Source organism: Pollachius pollachius (genome assembly GCF_949987615.1).
Source record: "Pollachius pollachius genome assembly, chromosome: 6".
Taxonomy (NCBI): domain Eukaryota; kingdom Metazoa; phylum Chordata; class Actinopteri; order Gadiformes; family Gadidae; genus Pollachius; species Pollachius pollachius.
In genome coordinates, this window is record NC_136939.1 from 4,834,254 (window position 1) to 4,854,958 (window position 20,705).

At 50.0% G+C, this 20,705-nt stretch overlaps 1 protein-coding gene across 1 annotated transcript in view; it reads left to right on the plus strand.

The window, feature by feature from the left end:
* Positions 1 to 1,062: 1,062 nt before the first annotated feature.
* LOC307077572 (FRAS1-related extracellular matrix protein 2-like) overlaps positions 1,063 to 20,705 on the plus strand; it is a gene marked incomplete at both ends in the record, with an annotated part of 69,914 nt that continues 50,271 nt past the window's right edge. Inside the window, 2 exon segments of the mRNA XM_079739001.1 lie at positions 1,063 to 6,040; positions 9,245 to 9,334. Coding sequence (XP_079595127.1) covers positions 1,063 to 6,040; positions 9,245 to 9,334 — 5,068 coding nt within the window.

Consider the following 20,705-nt stretch of genomic DNA (forward strand, 5'->3'; position numbering starts at 1 on the left):
CCTTCTCTGTGTTTCATCGGAGGCTTTACTTGAAAACAATAAATACCGTTTATCTCTTCTGGGGACCTCAACTCTGGCCCCTTTGTTGCCTGTGGTGATGCGGTGAGGTTTTATTTTCGGCATACGTCTTTACCATCTCGATTGATAACGGCAGGGTCATCACTTCCAGGTCTACAGGGAGATTCATAAAAACAACTTTGGCTGGAGGGAAGGTCAGCGCTTTTTGTTATTGTCTCTCTATCTGATAAAAGCTATCTCTCTCTCCATTTCACTCTCCCCCTTTCTTTCTCTCACTCTCTCCCCTCTCTCCCTCTCTCTCTTCATCTCTCTCTCTCTCTCTCTCTCTCTCTCTCTCTCTCTCACACTTCTCTCCCTCTTCCTCGCTATCTCCCTCCAGCTTTTTCTCTCCATCGCGCACACACACACACACACACAGACAGACAGACAGACAGACAGCCAGACAGACAGACAGACAGACAGACAGACAGACAGACAGACAGACAGACAGACAGACACACACAACCATCTACACGCGATTCACTCACAATGACTGGATCCACTGTCCCGAAACAACATGTTTATTGTTTGTTTACATTATTTTTCTTCTATCACCCGCCCTCCCTCTGTTCACTCTGCTTCCCGCTCTCTCTGTCCTTCTGCTTTACAGGCACGATCCTCAGTGTAATCAGCTGGATGTGAACGCTGATCGCGGACGGATGCACAGACCCCACCTCTCCGAGAATGTCAGCGCAGCTATCCATTCACAAAGAGGCGGAGGAAACAAGCCTTTCAGGATGGGCCAATAAAGCACACAGAGGGGCGGGGGGGGGGGGGGGGTTCACGCCGGCTGGCAGTGCTTGAAGTTAAAACTCCTCGCTGTTGTAGCTGAGTTGCCTATGTCGCCTCCCTGACTAACGCTCGTACCGGAGTCCCCGCCCGGACATGTTGTGACTCCGCGCGCAGTGGATGCTGTGTTTCAGAAGAGGACTTTTTAATCCAGCATCACTCGGATATTATAGTGACTGTTTCGGGTCGTTTTAGGGGGAACCATCCGCTGCCACGATGCTCTACTATGGACTTCTCCTGTGTTTTTGTGGCACAGGTATTGTTTGGGCGCAGCCGGACAGCTCGGGATTATTTTACGCACTGAGGTCTGAACTGTCAGAAGATACGATTTTGGTCGCCAATAACGAAGTACGAGTACCTTTCGGGAGAACTGTGTTCATTGACCCCGTAAACGATCTGGTTATTCAGACCGAGCCTGGCGATCGGTGCAGCATCACAGTTCTGGATAACGACCCGCTGTCACAGAGACCCGGGCAACTCTCTCCCAAAAAGTTTCCGTGTGATTTCGGTCCTAACGACGTGAACTACTCTCACTTCGGGTCGAGGAGCCCTGCTAAGGATCGGGTGAGGCTGCAATTGAGGTACGACACGCAAACAGAGACCGTTATCATCCCGTTCATGATGGAAATAGAGGTGATCTTTACGCAGCTAGAATTGCTCACCAAAAACATGCCTCTGACTGTTGATAATTTCAAAGGGATAAGTAACCCGATTGACAAAAAGGTGTTAGAATTCACATATGACAGAGTGTCTCACAGATGCGAGGTGACCTCTCTGTCCAGTGGCAGTGCGCTACCCAGATATGGAAAACTCATCGACGGGGGGAAACTTGCGAACATGATGGACTGTGATGAATTCACCCAGGCTGACATTCGCTACGAGCACACGTTCAACCGCAAATCCCCAAACAGAGATTATGCTCCCATGGTGGTGGAACTGCACGACACGGAAGGCAATTTAGTCAAACAAGAATATTTCCATCTGATGATTCGCATCAGAGAGGGAGAGGAGAACACGCCGCCGAAGCCGAGCTTCGTGTCCATGATGATGATGGAAGTGAGCCAATTTGTTCTGACAGCTCTCACCCCTGACATGATTGCTGCTGAAGACGCTGAGTCAGACCCGGATGAGCTCATATTCAACATCACCTCTCCCCTCTCGTACGAAGAGGGCTACATAGTCAGCACCGATGACAGAAACCTCCCAATCACGTCTTTCTACCAGAGAGATTTGATGGAGCTCAAAATAGCGTACAAACCCCCCAGCCTCGACTCAGACACCGAGAGGATCTTCCAGCTGGAGTTCGAGGTGGTGGACACAGACGGGGCCCTCTCGGACCCGTTCGCCTTCATGATCGTCGTGAAACCCATGAACTCCATGGCGCCCATGGTGACCCGCAACACCGGCCAGCTGCTGTACGAGGGCCAGTCCCGGCCGCTCTTCATGTCCCAGAACCTGGAGATCAGCGACGAGGACAACCTGGACGGAGTCCGCATCACGGTGGTCGACGGGCTGCGCCACGGCGACCTCAGGGTGCTGGGCCTCCAGCGGAAGTTCTTCACGCCGTCCGACCTGACCTCGGGGCTGGTGGTGTACCAGCACGACGGCAGCGACACCTACAGTGACAACATCATCTTCAAGATGTCCGACGGCAAGAACGAGGTGGAGTTCCTGTTCCCCATCACCGTGGTTCCCACCGACGACGAGCCGCCCATCGTCAACGCCAACACGGGCCTGGTGCTGTTTAAGAACCAGATGGTGCCCATCTCCACGCCCACGCTCAGCGCGGCCGACATCGACTCGGAGGACTCCACCATCAGGTTCACCGTCATCCCTCCGCTGTCCGCCATCGGCGTGGTGCTCCTGAGGCAGTCGGACGCGCCCGAGGACCCGTCCTCCTGGAGGTTCAACGCGGAGGACGAGGTCTACGAGAAGGAGGTGACGCAGTGGCAGCAGAAGGACATCACGGACGGGAAGGTGTTCTACAAGCACACGGGCCCCCACGACACGGACACGGTGACGGATCAGTTTGTGTTCACCGTTCAGGACGACAACGACCCACCGAACGAGTCGGGGCCGAGCGCGTTCATCGTTCGGGTTTTACCCGTCGATGACGTCCCCCCCGAGATGTTCCCCGGCACCACCTTGCAGATGACCGTTCACGAGTACCAGCTCACCGCGTTCCACAAGGACGTCCTCCGATACACCGACTTAGACTCGGAGGACCGCGATCTCAAATACGTCGTGGTCCAGCCCCCCACCGACATGGACGAGAACCACCCGGTCCTGTTCGGTACCCTGGTCCTGACAGACAGCCCCGATCGGGAGGTCACCGAGTTCACCCAAGCCCAAATAAACCACCACAAGATCTCCTACAGCCCCCCCGACGTGGAGCTTGGCATCACGACCCATGTAGTGCAGTTCAGCTACTCTGTTGAAGACACGGCCGGCAATAGTGTGGAGGGCATCTTCCTCATCTTCCTCCAGCCGGTCAACAACAAACCCCCTCAGATAACCAACACCGGCTTCTCTGTGTTTGAGCGGGGCGTGCACATTTTGTCCGCTGCGGAGCTGGACTGCGAGGACCCTGACACAGACATTAAGAAGATCACCTTCATTCTCAGCCAGGCGCCAAAACATGGCCAGGTCCAGCTGGCCTTCACCGACCTCGGCAAAGGGCAGGCCTTCAACCTGGAGGACATCTCCGAGGGTAGACTGTCCTACATTCAGAACGGAGACGAGACGGTGAGCGACGAGTTCCTGCTGGACGTCAGCGACGGCATCCACATCGTCACGGTGACGGTGCGCGTCGGGGTGAAGCCCGTGGACGACGAGACCCCCACCCTCAGCCTCCCTGTGGGGACCGTCGGGTCCCACGTGGACGTGTTGGAAAACGGCGCGGCGGAAATCACCACCAACGTCATCCAAGGCAGCGACGTGGACACCGACGACCTCCAGCTGACCTTCATCGTGGAAGACCCGCCCGCCATGGGGGAGGTACTCGTCAAGGGAGTGCCCGCCTCCAGGTTCACGCAGGCCGACATCATCAACGGCTTTGTGGTGTACGCTCACACCGGCGGTGAGATTGGCGTTGCGTCTTTGCAGGACGGCTTCAATCTAAGTCTCACAGATATGTCCGAGGAGTGGACCGTAGGGGGGAATCGGATTGACGGAGTTCGCGTCACCATAACTATTCTCCCAGTGGACAACCAGGCCCCCAGAGTAGACGTCGTGCTCGAGTTCAGCGTCATTGAAGGCGAGAAATACAACATCGGGCCTCAGTATTTGGACGCTGATGACAACGACACCCCCTCTGAAGACATCCTGTGCACCATCATTGTCCAACCCACTGCTGGGTACGTGGAAAACATCTCTCCTGGCCCAGGCTCAGAGAAGTCTAGGACAGGAACAGCTGTTAGTGCTTTCACCATCCGGGACGTGAGAGAAGGGAACATCTACTTTGTCCAAAGTATTCACAGAGGAGTCGAGCCCGTAGAGGATCGATTCACGTTCAGATGCTCCGATGGCGTTCAGTTCTCCGAGACCTTGTTCTTCCCCATTGTGATAATCCCCGCCAATGACGAGAAGCCTGAGATTTTCACACGGGAAATTGTAGTCATGGAAGGAATGAATATTATTATAGACACACCGCTTCTGAACGGAGCCGACGCCGACATTCCACCTGAAGATCTGACGTTCATCATTTCTAAACCTCCCAAACACGGGGCAATTCTGAACCAATTATCCACAGGCTCTTTCTTGGTGAGCAACTTCACTCTGGAGCAGATTAGGGAAGCTTCGAGTATCATTTATGAGCACGATGACTCTGAAACAGTCGAGGACAGCTTTGAAGTGATTCTCACCGACGGAAAATATTCTGTGCAGAAAACAGTGATGGTTTTGATCATCGCCGTCGACGACGAAACCCCAAGAATGGTGATTAATGATGGCCTGGAGGTGGAAATAGGGGAGTCGAAAGAGATCAACAACAAACTTCTTAAGGCTACAGATCTAGATTCAGATGATAGCACACTCACTTATATCATTCGGTTTGGACCCAGTCAGGGTCTTCTACAGAGGACCACACCTTCCGGTGGGCTGGAGAACATAACACTGGGAATGAACTTTACCCAGGCCGAGGTCGACGAAGGGTCAATCGCCTACATGCACAACGGTCAGGAGGGCATACGGGACCTGGTAAAATTCGACGTCACGGACGGCATGAACCCACTGATCGACCGGTACTTCTACATCACCATCGGCAGCATAGACATGGTCTTCCCTGACGTGATCAGCAAAGGGGTTTCCCTCAAAGAAGGGGGCCGAGTGGTGCTGACCACAGACCTTCTGAGCACCACCGATCTAAACAGCCCTGACGAGCACCTGGTCTTCACCATCACCAGGGCCCCAGTGAGGGGCCATTTAGAGTGTACGGACACACCTGGGATGCCCATTGCGTCGTTCACTCAGCTCCAACTGGCCGGCAGTAAGATCTATTATCTCCACACGTCTGACGATGAGGTCAAAATGGACAGTTTTGAATTCGAGGTCACCGACGGGTTCAACCCGGTGTTCCGAACCTTCCGAGTGTCCATTGTCGACGTGGACAACAAGAAACCGGTCTTAACGATTAATAATCTGCTGGTCACAGAGGGAGAAAGTAAGCTCATCACGCCCTTTGAGCTCAACGTAGAGGACCAGGACACGGCGGAGAAGATGCTGATGTTCATCGTCACACAGCTCCCGGTTCACGGGAAATTGCTCTACAACGGATCGACGGCCGTCACCAGCTTCACCAAGCAGGACCTCAACGAAAACCTCATCAGCTACAAACACGACAAGCACGACAAGTCGCCGGAAGACTCTTTCTCCTTCACCATCACGGACGGCACTCACTCAGACTTCTACGTGTTCCCTAACACCGTGTTCGAGACCCGCCGCCCTCAAACCATGCAGGTCGCGATCCTGTCGTTGGACAACGGCGTCCCCCAGATGGTTGTGAACAGAGGGGCGCCCACCCTGGTGACGGTGTCCACGGGTCAGCTGGGCTACACCCTCAGCTCCAAGGTGCTGAAGGCGGAGGACCTGGACAGCGAGCCGGCCTCCCTGATGTTCCACATCACCACCCAGCCCCTGCACGGTGACATCATCCACGTGGGACGCGGAAACGACTCCATCAGCAAGTTCAGCCAAGGTAAGACTTTTTATCTAAAGCGTAAGGAAATTATGCTTTTTATTACGTCAAATAATATTTGAGTGTCACATTTCTCAACATGAAACCGGATTTTGGATCATTCATGTCATTTGGGATGTTTGTTTATTTCCTAACATCTGTTTGTACTTATTGTTACTACTGTTTTTCTGTTGTGCCTGGATATAATGTTAGGCACCTGGCAGGGAGATGCTTTTATGCTCTTCTGCGTTTAGTCTGCAGCGGGGAAACTAGTATAAATATATATTATATTACTGCTTACTTACACTACGAATACAGCCAGTCGATAACATCATGCCCACAATCCCTCCCTTTACTTTATTATCGTTTAAACCGCATACATCATCCCGACACACAATCCAGAGAAAACAGTGCAGTCGCAACCCTCCCTGAACCCTAACGCCTGCGGTGGTTTCAACGCACAATGAGGACGACCTCGCCATATGGAGGACATGAATCAGCCCGTCTGTGACAACCCCTGGCTTGGATATGTTAATAGTTAATTCATAGGCCTGATTTAGACGTGCCTTGATCATCAAATCATAATTAACGTGCGGAAGCACAGGGTCGGGCTCGCCGCGTCACGTAAATGGCTTATGGAGGTTTTAGGATGAATAATTTACAGGCTCGGCGAGGGGAGAGGTTCCCCCTTCGGGCCGCGGTACAGCGGTTTGTTAAATGAAGCATGGCGCCTGAGCAGAGGGATCAAGCGGGAAAGGTCAGGCGCCGTGCAGGCAGTGACAAGGCGCCGTCGGAGCACACCGACCGTCCTGACGTTTCGTTCGCCATCGATCCGTCTCACCGACGCCACTGTTTCGCTGTGCGTCCGGATATAATTTGAGCCGACGCGGGGCATGCTTCCAACACGCGCCACGTAAAGCGTTTGAGGGCAGGGAAAATAAAAAGGCGAGCGTTCAATTAGTGTGTGTGCTATGCTCCTGTGATCTATTGAGTGTAATACGGGGCTGATCAATAAGGCTGCTGGGCTGTTGGATTCGGGCTGAGAAACGCAGCACAATTACCGTTGGGGTGCTCCTGTGAACCGCTCTGAGCTGGTGCACAATCCAATGAATTTGTGCAAAAGGGAAAGACAGGAAAGCAGGTTGAGGAGATGGGTTAAGGGCAGAGACTGAGTGCCCTCCCTGAGAGAGGACCCAGTGGAGAGCTGTGTGTGTGTGTGTGTGTGTGTGTGTGTGTGTGTGTGTGTGTGTGTGTGTGTGTGTGTGTGTGTGTGTGTGTGATATAGCGCAATGAGCCGTAAAGAGGTAGGGCGAGAGGTTGAGTGGGGGTTAGCCGCGCTGAAGGAAAAGAGCGAGGAAGATAAAAGAACCAGTCTCCAACCAACCAGTTCTTTAGCCATATAGCTACCACTAAGCCGCTAGCACTCTCGATTCTAATGACAGAATTTTAGAAAGTCTTGTAAGATAGAGACAGGGAAAAAGAGAGAGTGAGAGAGGGAGAGGGAGAATGAGATTGAACAGTTGAGATGGTATTAATGAGAGAAAGACGAGAGAGAAACTGAAAGGGAGATAGATACAGGGAAAGAGAGAGAGAGAGAGAGAGAGAGAGAGAGAGAGAGAGAGTGGCTGAGAGAGGAGTAAAAGACAGAAGGAGACTGAACAGTAAGGAAGAGAGAGGATGGAGGGAAAGAGAGGGACAGGGAGAGTGCCACAGAGAGAGAGAGAGAGAGAGAGAGGGAGAGAGAAAAGGGAGACAGAGAGAGAGAGATGGAAAGCAAGCATGCTCGTCAGAGAAGGTAGCCAAGTGAAAGAGACTACCCCTCAGTCTGTATTTACACATCCGATTTCCAGGGCAGGTCCCGTGTGGCTTCTCCTTTAAATATTTGATGATGAAAGTGCCCCCATAGCTCACCCTGTTGACTTCCTCTGCCATTGTCTTCTCTCCCTATACCACGTGCCCCAATTCATTTTCCAAAGTTGATTCCTTGTTACCATTTTTTCAATGTGAACAATCCAGTGTTCAAACACAGCTCACATTTCTAACCCTGTCGCAAAATAAGAATGACCTTCATGTCAGAATTGCAAGTCTGATTTGAAACCACAAAACTGCTCATTCGCATCGCCACATAACCCTGTAATTTATTTACAAATATAGTACAGGGCAGATAATCCTGGTATGGTATTTTGTTAATCCCCCATTCTAATGATCGGTAAATGTGCAGCAAGTTGTGTTCAGGGCTTTGAGGGTTAAGCTGAACAAGGGATGGTGTTTACTGTTGTATGAGTCTGTCAGCCACTGGTTCGGAGGCACAGGGGGCCTGGGCCTTTCATGTGTTGATGATTTCCGCTACACTGTAATAAACTATTCCGGAGCCTGATGGAAAAGCATAAACACAGCTCTGTAATTCAAACAGAAGACAAGGACAGGAAAACAGCTGCCATTGCAGGTGCACCCCCTGCTTAGAATCCTGTTTTTAACATTCCTGGTTCCCCGTGTGTTATTTTGGCGATCCTTCGTCACCTGGTGGTTAAAAGACTTCCTGGCAGGAGAGCACACGAGGTTTGGGAGGTCTTAACTATTTTCTGATGGCCTCTACAGCTTCAGTCGTCTAGGATTAGCAGCAGGGCGTATATGAAGTTCGCTCTTTCCCGGTTTAGGGTCTATGACTGTCTGTCTCTCTCGTGGTTATTAATGGGGGGTCGTTGGTGCTGAGGGTTGATAAGGAAGTTGAGTCAGAGCGCGATTGTGGACGGACACCCCCGCTGGCCCACTTGCAGATAGGGAGCAAGTCTTGTGCTGTGGTTTCAATGTTATGCTGACAGACAGGCATGCCTGCGAGGACCTTGAAGTGTGGGGAGAATAAAGGGATGTATTTTAGCACAGCTTGAGTGTTCACACGCAGGATTCTTGCTTAACATTTCAAAGAAATGTGTGCTTTAATGTGCACCGTTTGATTGAGGTGTTATTTTTACTTGGATCGGATGATTGGAACAGGCCGATCATTTAAATAATATATAAATAGTCAAATGTGCAGGTATTACAAAAGGGATTTTAGTCGATTGCTTCATGAATATGAATATATAAGTATCCCGTAGTGATTAATTAGGGGTTAGGATTCATGTCTGTATTTGTTGTTTTGGAGGGGGGCGTTCTGTTATGTTGTTGTCCCATTTCACCAGCGCTGTTTACCGGTTCTAACAATATGATTGTGGGTTCTCCTTTCAGCCGACGTTGACGAGCTGCAAGTGTGCTACGTGCTGCATCCCCAGGAGAACGTCACCTCGGACCACTTCGTGTTCTCCGTCCAGGACGACGGTAGGACACCGCCTGCTTATTCAACTCAAACTGTGGAAAATCAGAGTCAGGTATTTTACTGGGAAATATGAGCAAACAGGCGTTCCTTTGTCGGACCTAAACAGAAACATAACAAACAGGGCAAATTAAAATCGTAGAGAACACATGTAGGTACTGCTGGTAACAAGCGTGATGCTAGCCACAAGCAAGCTGTTGTTATTATTAATAAACCTGACACCAAAAGACATGTGTAATATGCCAAGTCTTCATCCATTTTCATCCCCATTATCGCTGGTAAATCTCTACCAAACAAACCTTTATTTAGTTTGTCCCCAGAGACAAAATAATTACCGGTAGCACGGCTGCCAATGTAGCAGTCATTTGCAGCTGTAATGTTCGCATCATGGGACGTGTAGAACTAATGGCTTTGATGCGTCCCCCCCCAAAAAAAACACTCTCTTCCTCGATTCGATGCAAAAAAGATAAAAGAGAGCACTGCTTTCTCAGGATAAAGTCACCAGGATGTGATGTCATCTAGGGAAAGAAAATATGGGTCGGTGTTCAAAGTTACTTTTGAATACATTTATTTTTCTTCGTCTTCTGTCAAGGATCGATGTGTTCCGCGAACGGCGTCTTCATCAATAGTTTTTTCCTTCACTCCAACCTCTTTTTTGCTTCGTTTCATCTCACTGTCAGACTTCAATATTGTCAAGGAAAGATGGAGACGCGTTAAAGAACAGCACGGCGCTTTTACTTAGCCGCTCGGCGTGAAAGCTAATGGTTCTTGGGAATAAGTACTTGATCCGTTTAACAAAGCTCTGCCATCTTGACGCGCTAATGCACCACCGCAGGCACTGTTTAGGATGCCCGGGAAAAAAAGACCAGATTTGGACAGCCATTTGTCCGTGGGGGGGCCTGCCTGCCTCTCAGGGTTACGTGGCGTGTTGAATTGAATGATGTTATCTCAGGTAAAGGTTTAAGATGCCCTGAAAAACCTCTCTCTAAATTCACGCTGCTGGCTCTCCTGGCCCACTGTTTTCTTTGTGAGACAGACAAGGCAGCAGGTGCCTCGGTGGGGTTTGAGTGTCATGTCCTGCATTGGGCCACGCTGTCAATCACGCTCACCCCTTTGTTCGCTCAAGGCTCAATTAGCATGAACAGGGTCTTTCCGGTGGTAGACGTGATCATTCCCCGTAGCCTACGCCGCGGTTCTGCCAGTGATTGTCTTCCCAATTGCACAGACTGCGAGTATCTCTGTTGTCCTCAGCGACTTGGCTGCTCCAGTTCTCGAGCCCGGTTCAGAGAAGCAGTGTTTTCTGATGCAAATAGAACACTGAGGCGGTTCAGCGTGGAAGCCTGTCCTCATGGATGTAGTCTCTGAGCGTCGGACCCAGACGCATGAACGTCTTTTGTGGAAGATTATTTAATGCCCACTGGCCTAGTTGCTGATCGTTTAGATAGTAATGTGTGAATGTATCTGTGTGGAGGAAGGGAGGGAGAGAGAGAGAGGGAGAGAGAAAGAGAGAGACTGAACAGTGAGGAAGAGAGGGAGAGAATGAGTGAAAGAAGAGAGAGATACTGAAAGGGAGAGAGAGAAGGACAGTGTGTGTGTGTGTGTGTGTGTGTGTGTGTGTGTGTGTGTGTGTGTGTGTGTGTATATTACGTGCGGATATTATGTGAGTGTGTGAGGGAGAAAGTGGAAGCGAGAGAGAGGTACACTGTTTGGTTGTAAGAGAGGCAGAGCTCTCTATTTTCTTTATATGCTCCATTTTATCCGACACATATTTTTGTGTGGTTGTGTTTTGTATGTCTGGTCTTTATCCCACCATACACCATAACAAAGTCCTTGTGTGTGAAAGAATACCTGGCAATACAAGTCTGATGCTGAGGGGTGAGGAAACGAGAAGCTGAGGGCGGGGGGGAGTGATGTGTGTGAAACACTTTGGGTGTTATCCAACAGGCAGTTTGAGCAGCAGAGACAAAGATTGTCTCCGTGGAAGTGTCACTATCTGTAAGAAGCCTAAAATACTTCTGTTTAAAACCCAGCGTTATGCCACTTCTGCCTGTACCAAAAAAACCACAACATCAAATCCTGCAGCGCCGGGGATTTAACAGAGCGGTAGAACGGGTTCTGTGCTCTGTCTCATCTGCTTCGCGATCCACAGAGAATAGTTTAATAGGCATGGCACAACAGTGAATCATTACCTTGAAAATAAGTCCAGAACGAAAATGTTGAATTATGAACTGTGTGGTTAGAGGTGTTCTGAGGTTAGCTCACCAAAGCCAACATTTCAGCTTTGACTGGAGAAAGTTGCTGTGGTGATGGTGGTTATTATTTATGTCTTTATCTCTCCACGCCAGCTTTGAGTACTGGCTTTTAACATTTTACATAACTGATGTAAAAAATAACAATGGAATCCCTTTATAATAATGTTCAGTCAGAAGTCATTAATAAGCCATTAGTTAATGATGAACTAATCATTAACAAAGCAATCCATCATTAGCCATTAGTTAATGATGAACTAGCGTAAGCCTCCAGTTAATGATGAACTAATTGAAAAAAACTGAATATTCTTTTGTAGATGATTAATAATTTCTATGTTAAAGGAAACTAATTTTTCCACCAGCTTTGATGTTTATCATCCATTACAAGCTCTGTCAAAATCGACCCTCCAGTGTCACCACAAGTTGTTTTGTCCAACCAGATGTATGATGGATAGATCAGCCTTCCATTTGGTAAAATCCAATGGTACACCTGGCGGATCTGTTCATCACACATCTGGGTGGACACTTTCACTCTTGATGTGAGAGGGTAGATTATGTCATGGCTTGAAATGATTTATCAAGATCACACCTGTTGGTAAAATAGGGTTCCTTAATAGCAATTATCCATCATCTAAGATGTATATTAATGTGTTGTTAATGATTACTTCATTATTAACTAAAGGCTGATAAATCAATACTTGATTGATGATTAGTTATTCTTTAACATAAGGCAACTTGTAAATTACATCACATGTAATGGCTTCCCAGCAGTTACATCATCATTTCCTCTGATAAACATAAGGCATGCCTGGTAATATGCCGGAGAAATGTTCACGGTCAACGCCGACACCGGCGTTGACCGTGCCGTGTACTCGCTGATATTCCCGACTAAAGGTCATGCACGCGATTGTGGGGCTCAGAGGAAGAAGCAGGAATCTGCGATCGATTCCACCATAAAACACGCTCGCTCGCCCCATGCTGGTGTTTGAGCGTGGCTCAGCACGCCTCCGTGAGCCACCCTGCACGCACATGGTCTCCCGCACGCCCGAGGGAGCCTTCTGCTGCAGGCCGAGCAGAGTGTCAGGCCCGGGGCCAGAGGGAAGCGTTTGATGCTTCAGCCGCCAGGCGCTGCCTGCGGTAATGAAAGGCCCTGAGTGTGAGGATCCATTCGGAGCTCGCAGGCAGCCACTGTTGATTACATGAGGCTATTACAGGCTTGTAAGCAAGCAAGGGGCAGGGGGCGGGGGAGATGGCAGCCCCACGGTCACACCATAGCCAGGTGGGATTGCCGGTGTTAACCTGTAATGGCACAGGGCAGAAACGCGTCTGTTTCCCGGGCTGGTCACCGGTGGGAATGAATGACACACAGCCCATCTTTGCTCAGCGCTCGCCATTTTTGATTCGAGTGCTCGCAGGCTGAGATTGATACGGCTGCACCTTTGAGTCCCGCTCACCTTAGAGTGGGCCCCGGTTGCCGTAGCCAGCACTCGAGTTGAGGGGGGATGAGGGGGGATGGCATCCCCCTTTGGAATTAAATTTATCAAAATCATCCCCCTTCTGAAACAGCCATCCCCCCTTCCCATCCCCTGTTATTTTATCAATTAATCTGGAACTATTACCGCTATTTCATTATAGCGGTTTCCTTTTTCAATTCGGCGCAACGTTACTTTTCCCAGGGACAGATTTGACAGCGATACTGCATTCTCGGGCAGTATGCTATTGCGCAAGTACGCAGGCATGCTTGCGGCGCGCCTGAGTACTTGTGCAATAGTGCCTTCACGAGCTCTCATTCCACACCGTACGAGACAGACACTGGTAGCGGGAAGCTGTCTCTGCATCTCAGACATCGCTTCTGCAGGCAACTCTGTCCCCTTTTCTCCCTTTCATTCCAACCCGTGAGCAACGCTAGTCTCCCTCCTCTGCCGAATGCATTTTTGAAAAAATAGAAAAAATAATCTGTTTTTAAAATCCTTAAATGTGATGCATGCCTCCGAATCGTGTGGTGCGTCTGATCAGCTGCGTTTTTGGGGATAAAATATTCAATAATATAATAATAATAATTATTATTATTATTATTATCACACGTTGGTCTCCCACCATATGCGCTTTCATCAGTACAAATGATCTGTCCCTAAAAGTTAAAATCCACCATCCCCCCTGGCTTTTTTTTTACAACTCCACCACTGGCCGTAGCAGGAACTGGAGGTAGCAGGTTGGAGGTTTTGGTGTGGTGAAGCTTTTCAGCCCGTACTGCTGACTGACTGGGAGGGCCGCTGTGTACCCTCTCAAAGACGTAAATCAGGAGGTTCAGACGGTCAACGTTGACGTCTTACTTCCCTAGTTGTTCAAAATGGCCGTCAATGTTTGCACCAACGGAATAAACCTCGCCCTTTGACTTCCTTAGCACGCCTCCTTTCCTCGTCCTCTTTGTCTGCGTCTGTGAGTTTGGTTTAAACCTCACAACCCTTTTGTTACACTTCACCCCCCCCCCCCCCCCCCACAGACACACACACACACACACACACACACACACACCACTCTGCTCGTCTGCAGTTCCTGACATGCTAGTGTGCTCGCTCACAACAAAACGTACCCCTTCAAATGGGGGAGACTTTGCCCAAATCGTTACCGGCTTCCAACTGATTCAATACACCCAACGAGGTAATGTGCCTCTTTGTCGCCTTCGAAAGCGCCTCCATTGAAAGTTTAAAGCGAATGGGTGGCCTTACGAGCCGCGCTTTACTTTCTTTGCTCTTTCCATTTCCACTTTATTGGGAGAAAGGTGAAGAGAGACTGCTGTGACAAAGACTGTTTTTCTGTCATTCAGCTGTGTATCTGGGTAGGTGTGTGTGTGTGTGTGTGTGTTTGCATTCGTCTGAGTGTGTGATTGAGTATTTGATTTTGTGTGTGCTTGCACTCCTCTGAGTGCGTGCGTGTGGGATTTTGTGTGTGTGTGTGTGCGCGCACTAGTCTGGGTGCATACGTGTGGGATTTTGTGTGTGTGTGCAGTCTTCTAACTCTGTGATTGTGTGTGTGTGTGTGTGGGTATGTGTTATTGTGTGTGCCTTCGTGCATGCCCGTGTGATTGTGTGTGTGCGTGTTTGTCTGCATGTGTGCGTGTGTGTACGAGTGTGTGTTATCTGTGTGCGTGCGAGTGTGATTGTGTGCAGGCCCACTAGAAGTTCTGATTTATGTCTGCTTTCTTTCTCTTTCTCCTTCGCTAGATCCCCACTTTTCATGAAACACAACCTTGTTCACAATTTATCACATCGACCCAACGAACAGAAATCTGCACGTGAAACGCCGGTCGTCATGACCACGTGATCCCGATGGATCCAGCCGCGACGGCACAATTAAACGTTTGAACCGACAGACCTCAGGAGTGGATTCAGGGAGACGCGCTCAAGTGTGACCCCTGTCCTGACTTGAAACGCATTAGCGGCAAAGTCTTGATTTTGCAGCCGCCCCCCCCCCCCCCCCGCTATCTCTTTGTGATATCTCGCTGCCGGAGGGGCTGCAGTTGACAGACCGGACATGTCCCCTAAAAAAAACCCAGGAGCGAGCCCACACTCGCTGTTTCCATGGTTACCGATTGGCCTTGTTAACCCCTGTGACCCCTATTGTTCACCTGCCAAAACAAAGTTTGCCTTTTCAGACACGCGCACACACTGGCTCACACACACGTGCACTTAGAGGGGTTGTTTCGCCCGACCCTGATCTGCCTGTGTTGGGCGGGGGACGGAGTCTGCATGACTCCGTCATCGCCGTCTCCTGTCAGCCCGCCGTTGTACCCAGCGGTTCACAGTCATCCTTCCTTTCTTTCACACTCTTTCTCCTTCTCTATATCGTTATCTCTCTATCTTCCTCTCCTTCTCTTTGTTTCGCTCCCACTCTCACTCTCCAGCTCTCTCTCACCCTCTCTCAGTGACTCTCCAGCTCTCTCTCTCTCTCTCTCTCTCTCTCTCTCTCTCTCTCTCAACCCTCTCTCTCTCCATTTCTCCCACTCTCTCTGTTATCCATTTCCCACTAGAGGTGAGATCCTAGCGTTTTAAGCAGGCCTTTTTGATATGTTAGGCGTGTGTCGGAATACCGCATGGGAATTCCACTTCGGTGTCAAGGTTTAAGGATTAGGGTTGAAATGTAGCATTCATCATCATCCCCTCATTGTTGCGTTTCTGTGTGTGTGTGTGTGTGTGTGTGTGTGTGTGTGTGTGTGTGTGTGTGTGTGTGTGTGTGTTAATGTGGGTATATGCTCAACTGATCCACAGCATATTGACAATGGGATTCTTATCAGCTTTATGATGGAGAGATGGAAGAAAGGAAGAAATTGAGGAAGGAAGGTAGGAAAGGAAAGGAGAGTGATAGGTGTAAAGATAAAATGACCTAATGTCAGGGAACAGAGTGTTAACACTGATATGTTTATTTTAGTCCTATGCCTCAGAGATAAGATGTATATGTTATTCAATATATATTTTTGTGGTGTTTTAGACGTGTTTTCTATGTAAATTGGTTTTGTCCAATTAGATACTGTTTTCTCTGTTAAAAAGCTGTTATCTGAGTGTGAAGTCTATTTTAATTTACATTCTGAACAAAAGAGACACATGTCGGCAGGTCCCCTGAGTCGAGGTTTAATCGCAGTTAACCGCGGTGACTCTGCTTGTCTTTTCCTTCTTTTAATACCTTTTCTTTTTTATTCCTTTTTTAAACCGTGCACCAGTTCAGTCATGTTTCACTCTCCGCTATAACTTCCCCTGTTTAGGGAAATGAGGTCGGCCCCTTTTAACCTGATTTTGTCAAGTGAATTCCAGCAACGCAAATCATACATTTGCTCAACTTATTTTTAACCAAGTTTAGAGTTGAAGGGAAAAGCGAGAGAAGGAACGAGTTATAATCACGACTACAGCAATCGATTGACTGGCACAGGGAGGGAAGGGGAGAAATTTAGGAGAGAAAAAAAAATCAAATGTTATTACTTCAATAACGTCTGAGAGGCCTTGGTTTAGACGCCAGTCCCCGAAGTTTCCTCCCTGTGACCTTTGCAGAAGGTATAGAAGTCATCTGTCATTTCGGCATTACACGCGTGTCAGGAGGGAGTCCAGGTGATCGCAACGGCGTGCGATCGCTCTCACTCTCCGTGTGAACTCATTGAAATTCTGGAGCAGAAGAGCAATTCCTTTAAGAGAGTTATCATTCACCTGAGACCTGAGAGTATCTGTGTGGAGGAGAGAGAGGGGAAGAGAGAGAGAGAGAGAGAGAGAGAGAGAGAGAGAGAGAGAGGGGGAGAGAGAGAGAGAGAGAGAGGATGAACAGTGAGGAAGAGAGGGAGAGAATGAAAGGGAGAGAGAGAGAGAGAGAGAGAGGGAGAGAGGGAGAGAATGAAAGGGAGAGAGAGAGAGAGAGGGAGAGAGAGGCATGCAGACCTACACATACACGCACACATACATACACATACACGCACACACATACACTCACACACACTCACACACATACACAAATATATATACACGCACACATACTCACTGACAAATACGCTTGCACATGCACACACTCACGCATACGCACGCACGCACGCACGCACACACGCACGCACAGACAAATACGCTGGCACCCACACACACACACACACACACACAAACACACAATAATACATTACCTACAGACATACAGAGGTGCGGACAGAAAGATAGACAGGCATACGGACGGAAACGTGTCCACACACATGCTCACACACCCAAAGAGTGTGTCGCAGTGTGCTTGTGCGTACTCTTTGATGTGAGCGTGTGTGTCCGTGCGTTTCGATGCGCGCGCCGGTGTGCGCGTCTGTGCGTTCTCGATGCGTGCGGGGGTGTGTGAGTCTTTGCGGCTTTTGATGTGTGCGTGAGTGCGTGCGTGTTCTGTTTTGATCTCCTTAAGCAGCCACCATATCTGTGTCCTCAAGTCACCGCCAGCGGCAGTGCCCTGGGTGGGGGGCGCGGGGGGGGATTGATGATGGTGGAGCAGGGGCGGCAGCGGTGGAGAGGGCGGTGGGGTTGGGGGCGGTGGTGGTGATGGTGGGGATGGTGGTGACGGTGTTAGAGGGGGTGGTGGTGATCTTAGTAGAGGTGGTGGTGACGGTGTTAGTAGTGGTGGTGCTATGAGAGGTGGTGGTGACGGTGTTAGTAGTGGTGGTGACGGTGTTAGTAGTGGTGGTGACGGTGTTAGTAGTGGTGGTGAGGACGGTATGAGAGGTGGTGGTGGTGATCTTAGTAGAGGTGTTGGTGACGGTGTTAGTAGTGGTGGTGATCTTAGTAGAGGTGGTGGTGATGGTGTTAGTAGTGGTGGTGCTATGAGAGGTGGTGGTGACGGTGTTAGTAGTGGTGGTGCTATGAGAGGTGGTGGTGACGGTGTTAGTAGTGGTGGTGCTATGAGAGGTGGTGGTGACGGTGTTAGTAGTGGTGGTGCTATGAGAGGTGGTGGTGACGGTGTTAGTAGTGGTGGTGACGGTGTTAGTAGTGGTGGTGAGGACGGTATGAGAGGTGGTGGTGACGGTGTTAGTAGTGGTGGTGATGACGGTATGAGAGGTGGTGGTGACGGTGTTAGTAGTGGTGGTGATGACTGTATGAGAGGTAATGGTGACGGTGTTAGTAGTGGTGGTGATGACGGTATGAGAGGTGGTGGTGACGGTGTTAGTAGTGGTGGTGAGGACGGTATGAGAGGTGGTGGTGACGGTGTTAGTAGTGGTGGTGAGGACGGTATGAGAGGTGGTGGTGACGGTGTTAGTAGTGGTGGTGAGGACGGTATGAGAGGTGGTGGTGACGGTGTTAGTAGTGGTGGTGAGGACGGTATGAGAGGTGGTGGTGACGGTGTTAGTAGTGGTGGTGATGGTGTTAGTAGTGGTGGTGAGGACGGTATGAGAGGTGGTGGTGACGGTGTTAGTAGTGGTGTCAGTAGCGGCGGGTCACACTGTGTACACATTAGTGGAAAATAGACCTGCAGTAATCAGCTTCATCCCGCACGACTTCAAAGCAGCGCTCGTCCTCTACCTCAGATGCCTCTTTAATACGCAGCCTTCAGACGCCGGCTCGGTCCCCAGGGGCCGTAGCGCCACAGTCTGCTCCCTCCACGGCCACCAAAGGAAACACAACAACACCCGCCCCTACTTGGCTACCTCGGTCCCAGAAAGGCCTTCCCTTCTGCCTAATGGGATGCGTTCTCAGCACCCTGTGTTTGAGCTGGTTTCCTCCAGGCCCGTTTACCTCATTATATAAAGAAGCTGTGTTTCGGAAACCTTTTTAGGGGAAATCGTTTCACAATTGTGGCTTTACTAACACTTTACGACATGCAGTGTGTAATTCATCCGTAAATAAGCAGCAGTAAGCCGAGTGACGACCAGTAACAGCGTGAGCTTCCTGTTGGATGTGATGACGCCGTCCCGTTTGAACGCGCCTCATAACGCTCTGCTTATGAGACACGTACGTGGACGGTACCAGAAGCCTGTCATGCGGAGCGTACCCTCGGACAGCCTGACTAACCCCCATGCCTCACCTTCCTCACGTTACTTAAAGGAGAAACCCGGTGTAAAATGCATCCGGGATATGCTTAGTGTGAAAACGAGTTGGAATGTTCGTTTGGTAGCAAAAAAGCGCTTGCAGTCGCGTTCTTAAGTTGCCAAACGAACATCCCAACTCGTTATCATATCAAACATATCCCAGATCCATTTTACACCCTAACCCCAGGATGTCCCCCGCAGGGGCTGTCGAACCCCTAACTGAACAATGACAGAGACCCCCCCCCCCACGCGCTACCCGTCTCCTGTACGCCCCCGGCCCATGCCCTCCAGCTGAACAGTGCCCTACAAACCAGGGTCTAACCCCCGGGGGGGGGTGCTGATAGCAAGCCCCGCCCCCGGAGAGATCAACCATCATGCACAACGCCCGGGGCGCAGCCTAGACGCAGTGGGACACCCACGCACACACATACACATACACAAACACACAAACACACACACACACACACAAAAACGCCTCCACATACACACACACAGACACGCATAAGCCTGCCCACCCCCCCAACACACACACAGCGTCACACACGCACACACCCATACGTCTGCACACGCACAAACACACACCCTCTCACACACACGGATACCAACACACGTACCGACAAACTCCCAGACACACACACACACACGCACACACACGCACACACACACACACACATGCATACGTCTGCACACGCACAAACACACACACTCTCACACACACGTATACCAACACACGTACCGACAAGACTCCCAGACACACACACACACACAGACACACACACACACACACACACACGCGCGCATACGTCTGTACACGCACAAACACACACTCTCTCACACACTGGTATACCAACACACGTACCGACAAACTCCCAGACACACACACACACAGACACACACACACACACACACGCACACACACACACACACACACACACACACGCATACGTCTGCACACGCACAAACACACACTCTCTCACACACACGTATACAACACATTTACCGACAAGACTCCCAGACACACACACACAGACACACACACACACACACGCACACACACACACACACACACACACATGCGCATACGTCTGCACACGTACCGACAAGACTCCCAGACACACAGCCAATGCACAAACACACACACACACACAGACACACAGCCAATGCACAAACACTAACAGCGGCAGCCTTCCGCCGCCTGATCTCCAAAGTGACCTTTCAATCCGCCGGCTGCTTGGACACACGTTCAAGCAGCCGGTAGGATAGGCTCCTCAGTGTAAATACTAGTCTACTGCTCTCTATACCACCGTCTTCTCCTTCCACTTCACTGATTCACTTCACTTTAAAAATAATTATTCAAAGGGCGGGGGCATGTTGAACTTTAAGTACGCAAGTGTGCGCGGTAAAGGTCAAGGTGTTGGAATTATCTAATCAGACCAGTGCAGTCTTAAGCAGGCTTTGTCTGGGTGGAATGCAGTCGTAGAATCACACACACACAGACAGACACGCACTTACGCACACACACACACGGACACACACACACACACACACACACAAACACACACAGCCTTGCACTTATGCACACACAAACACACACACACG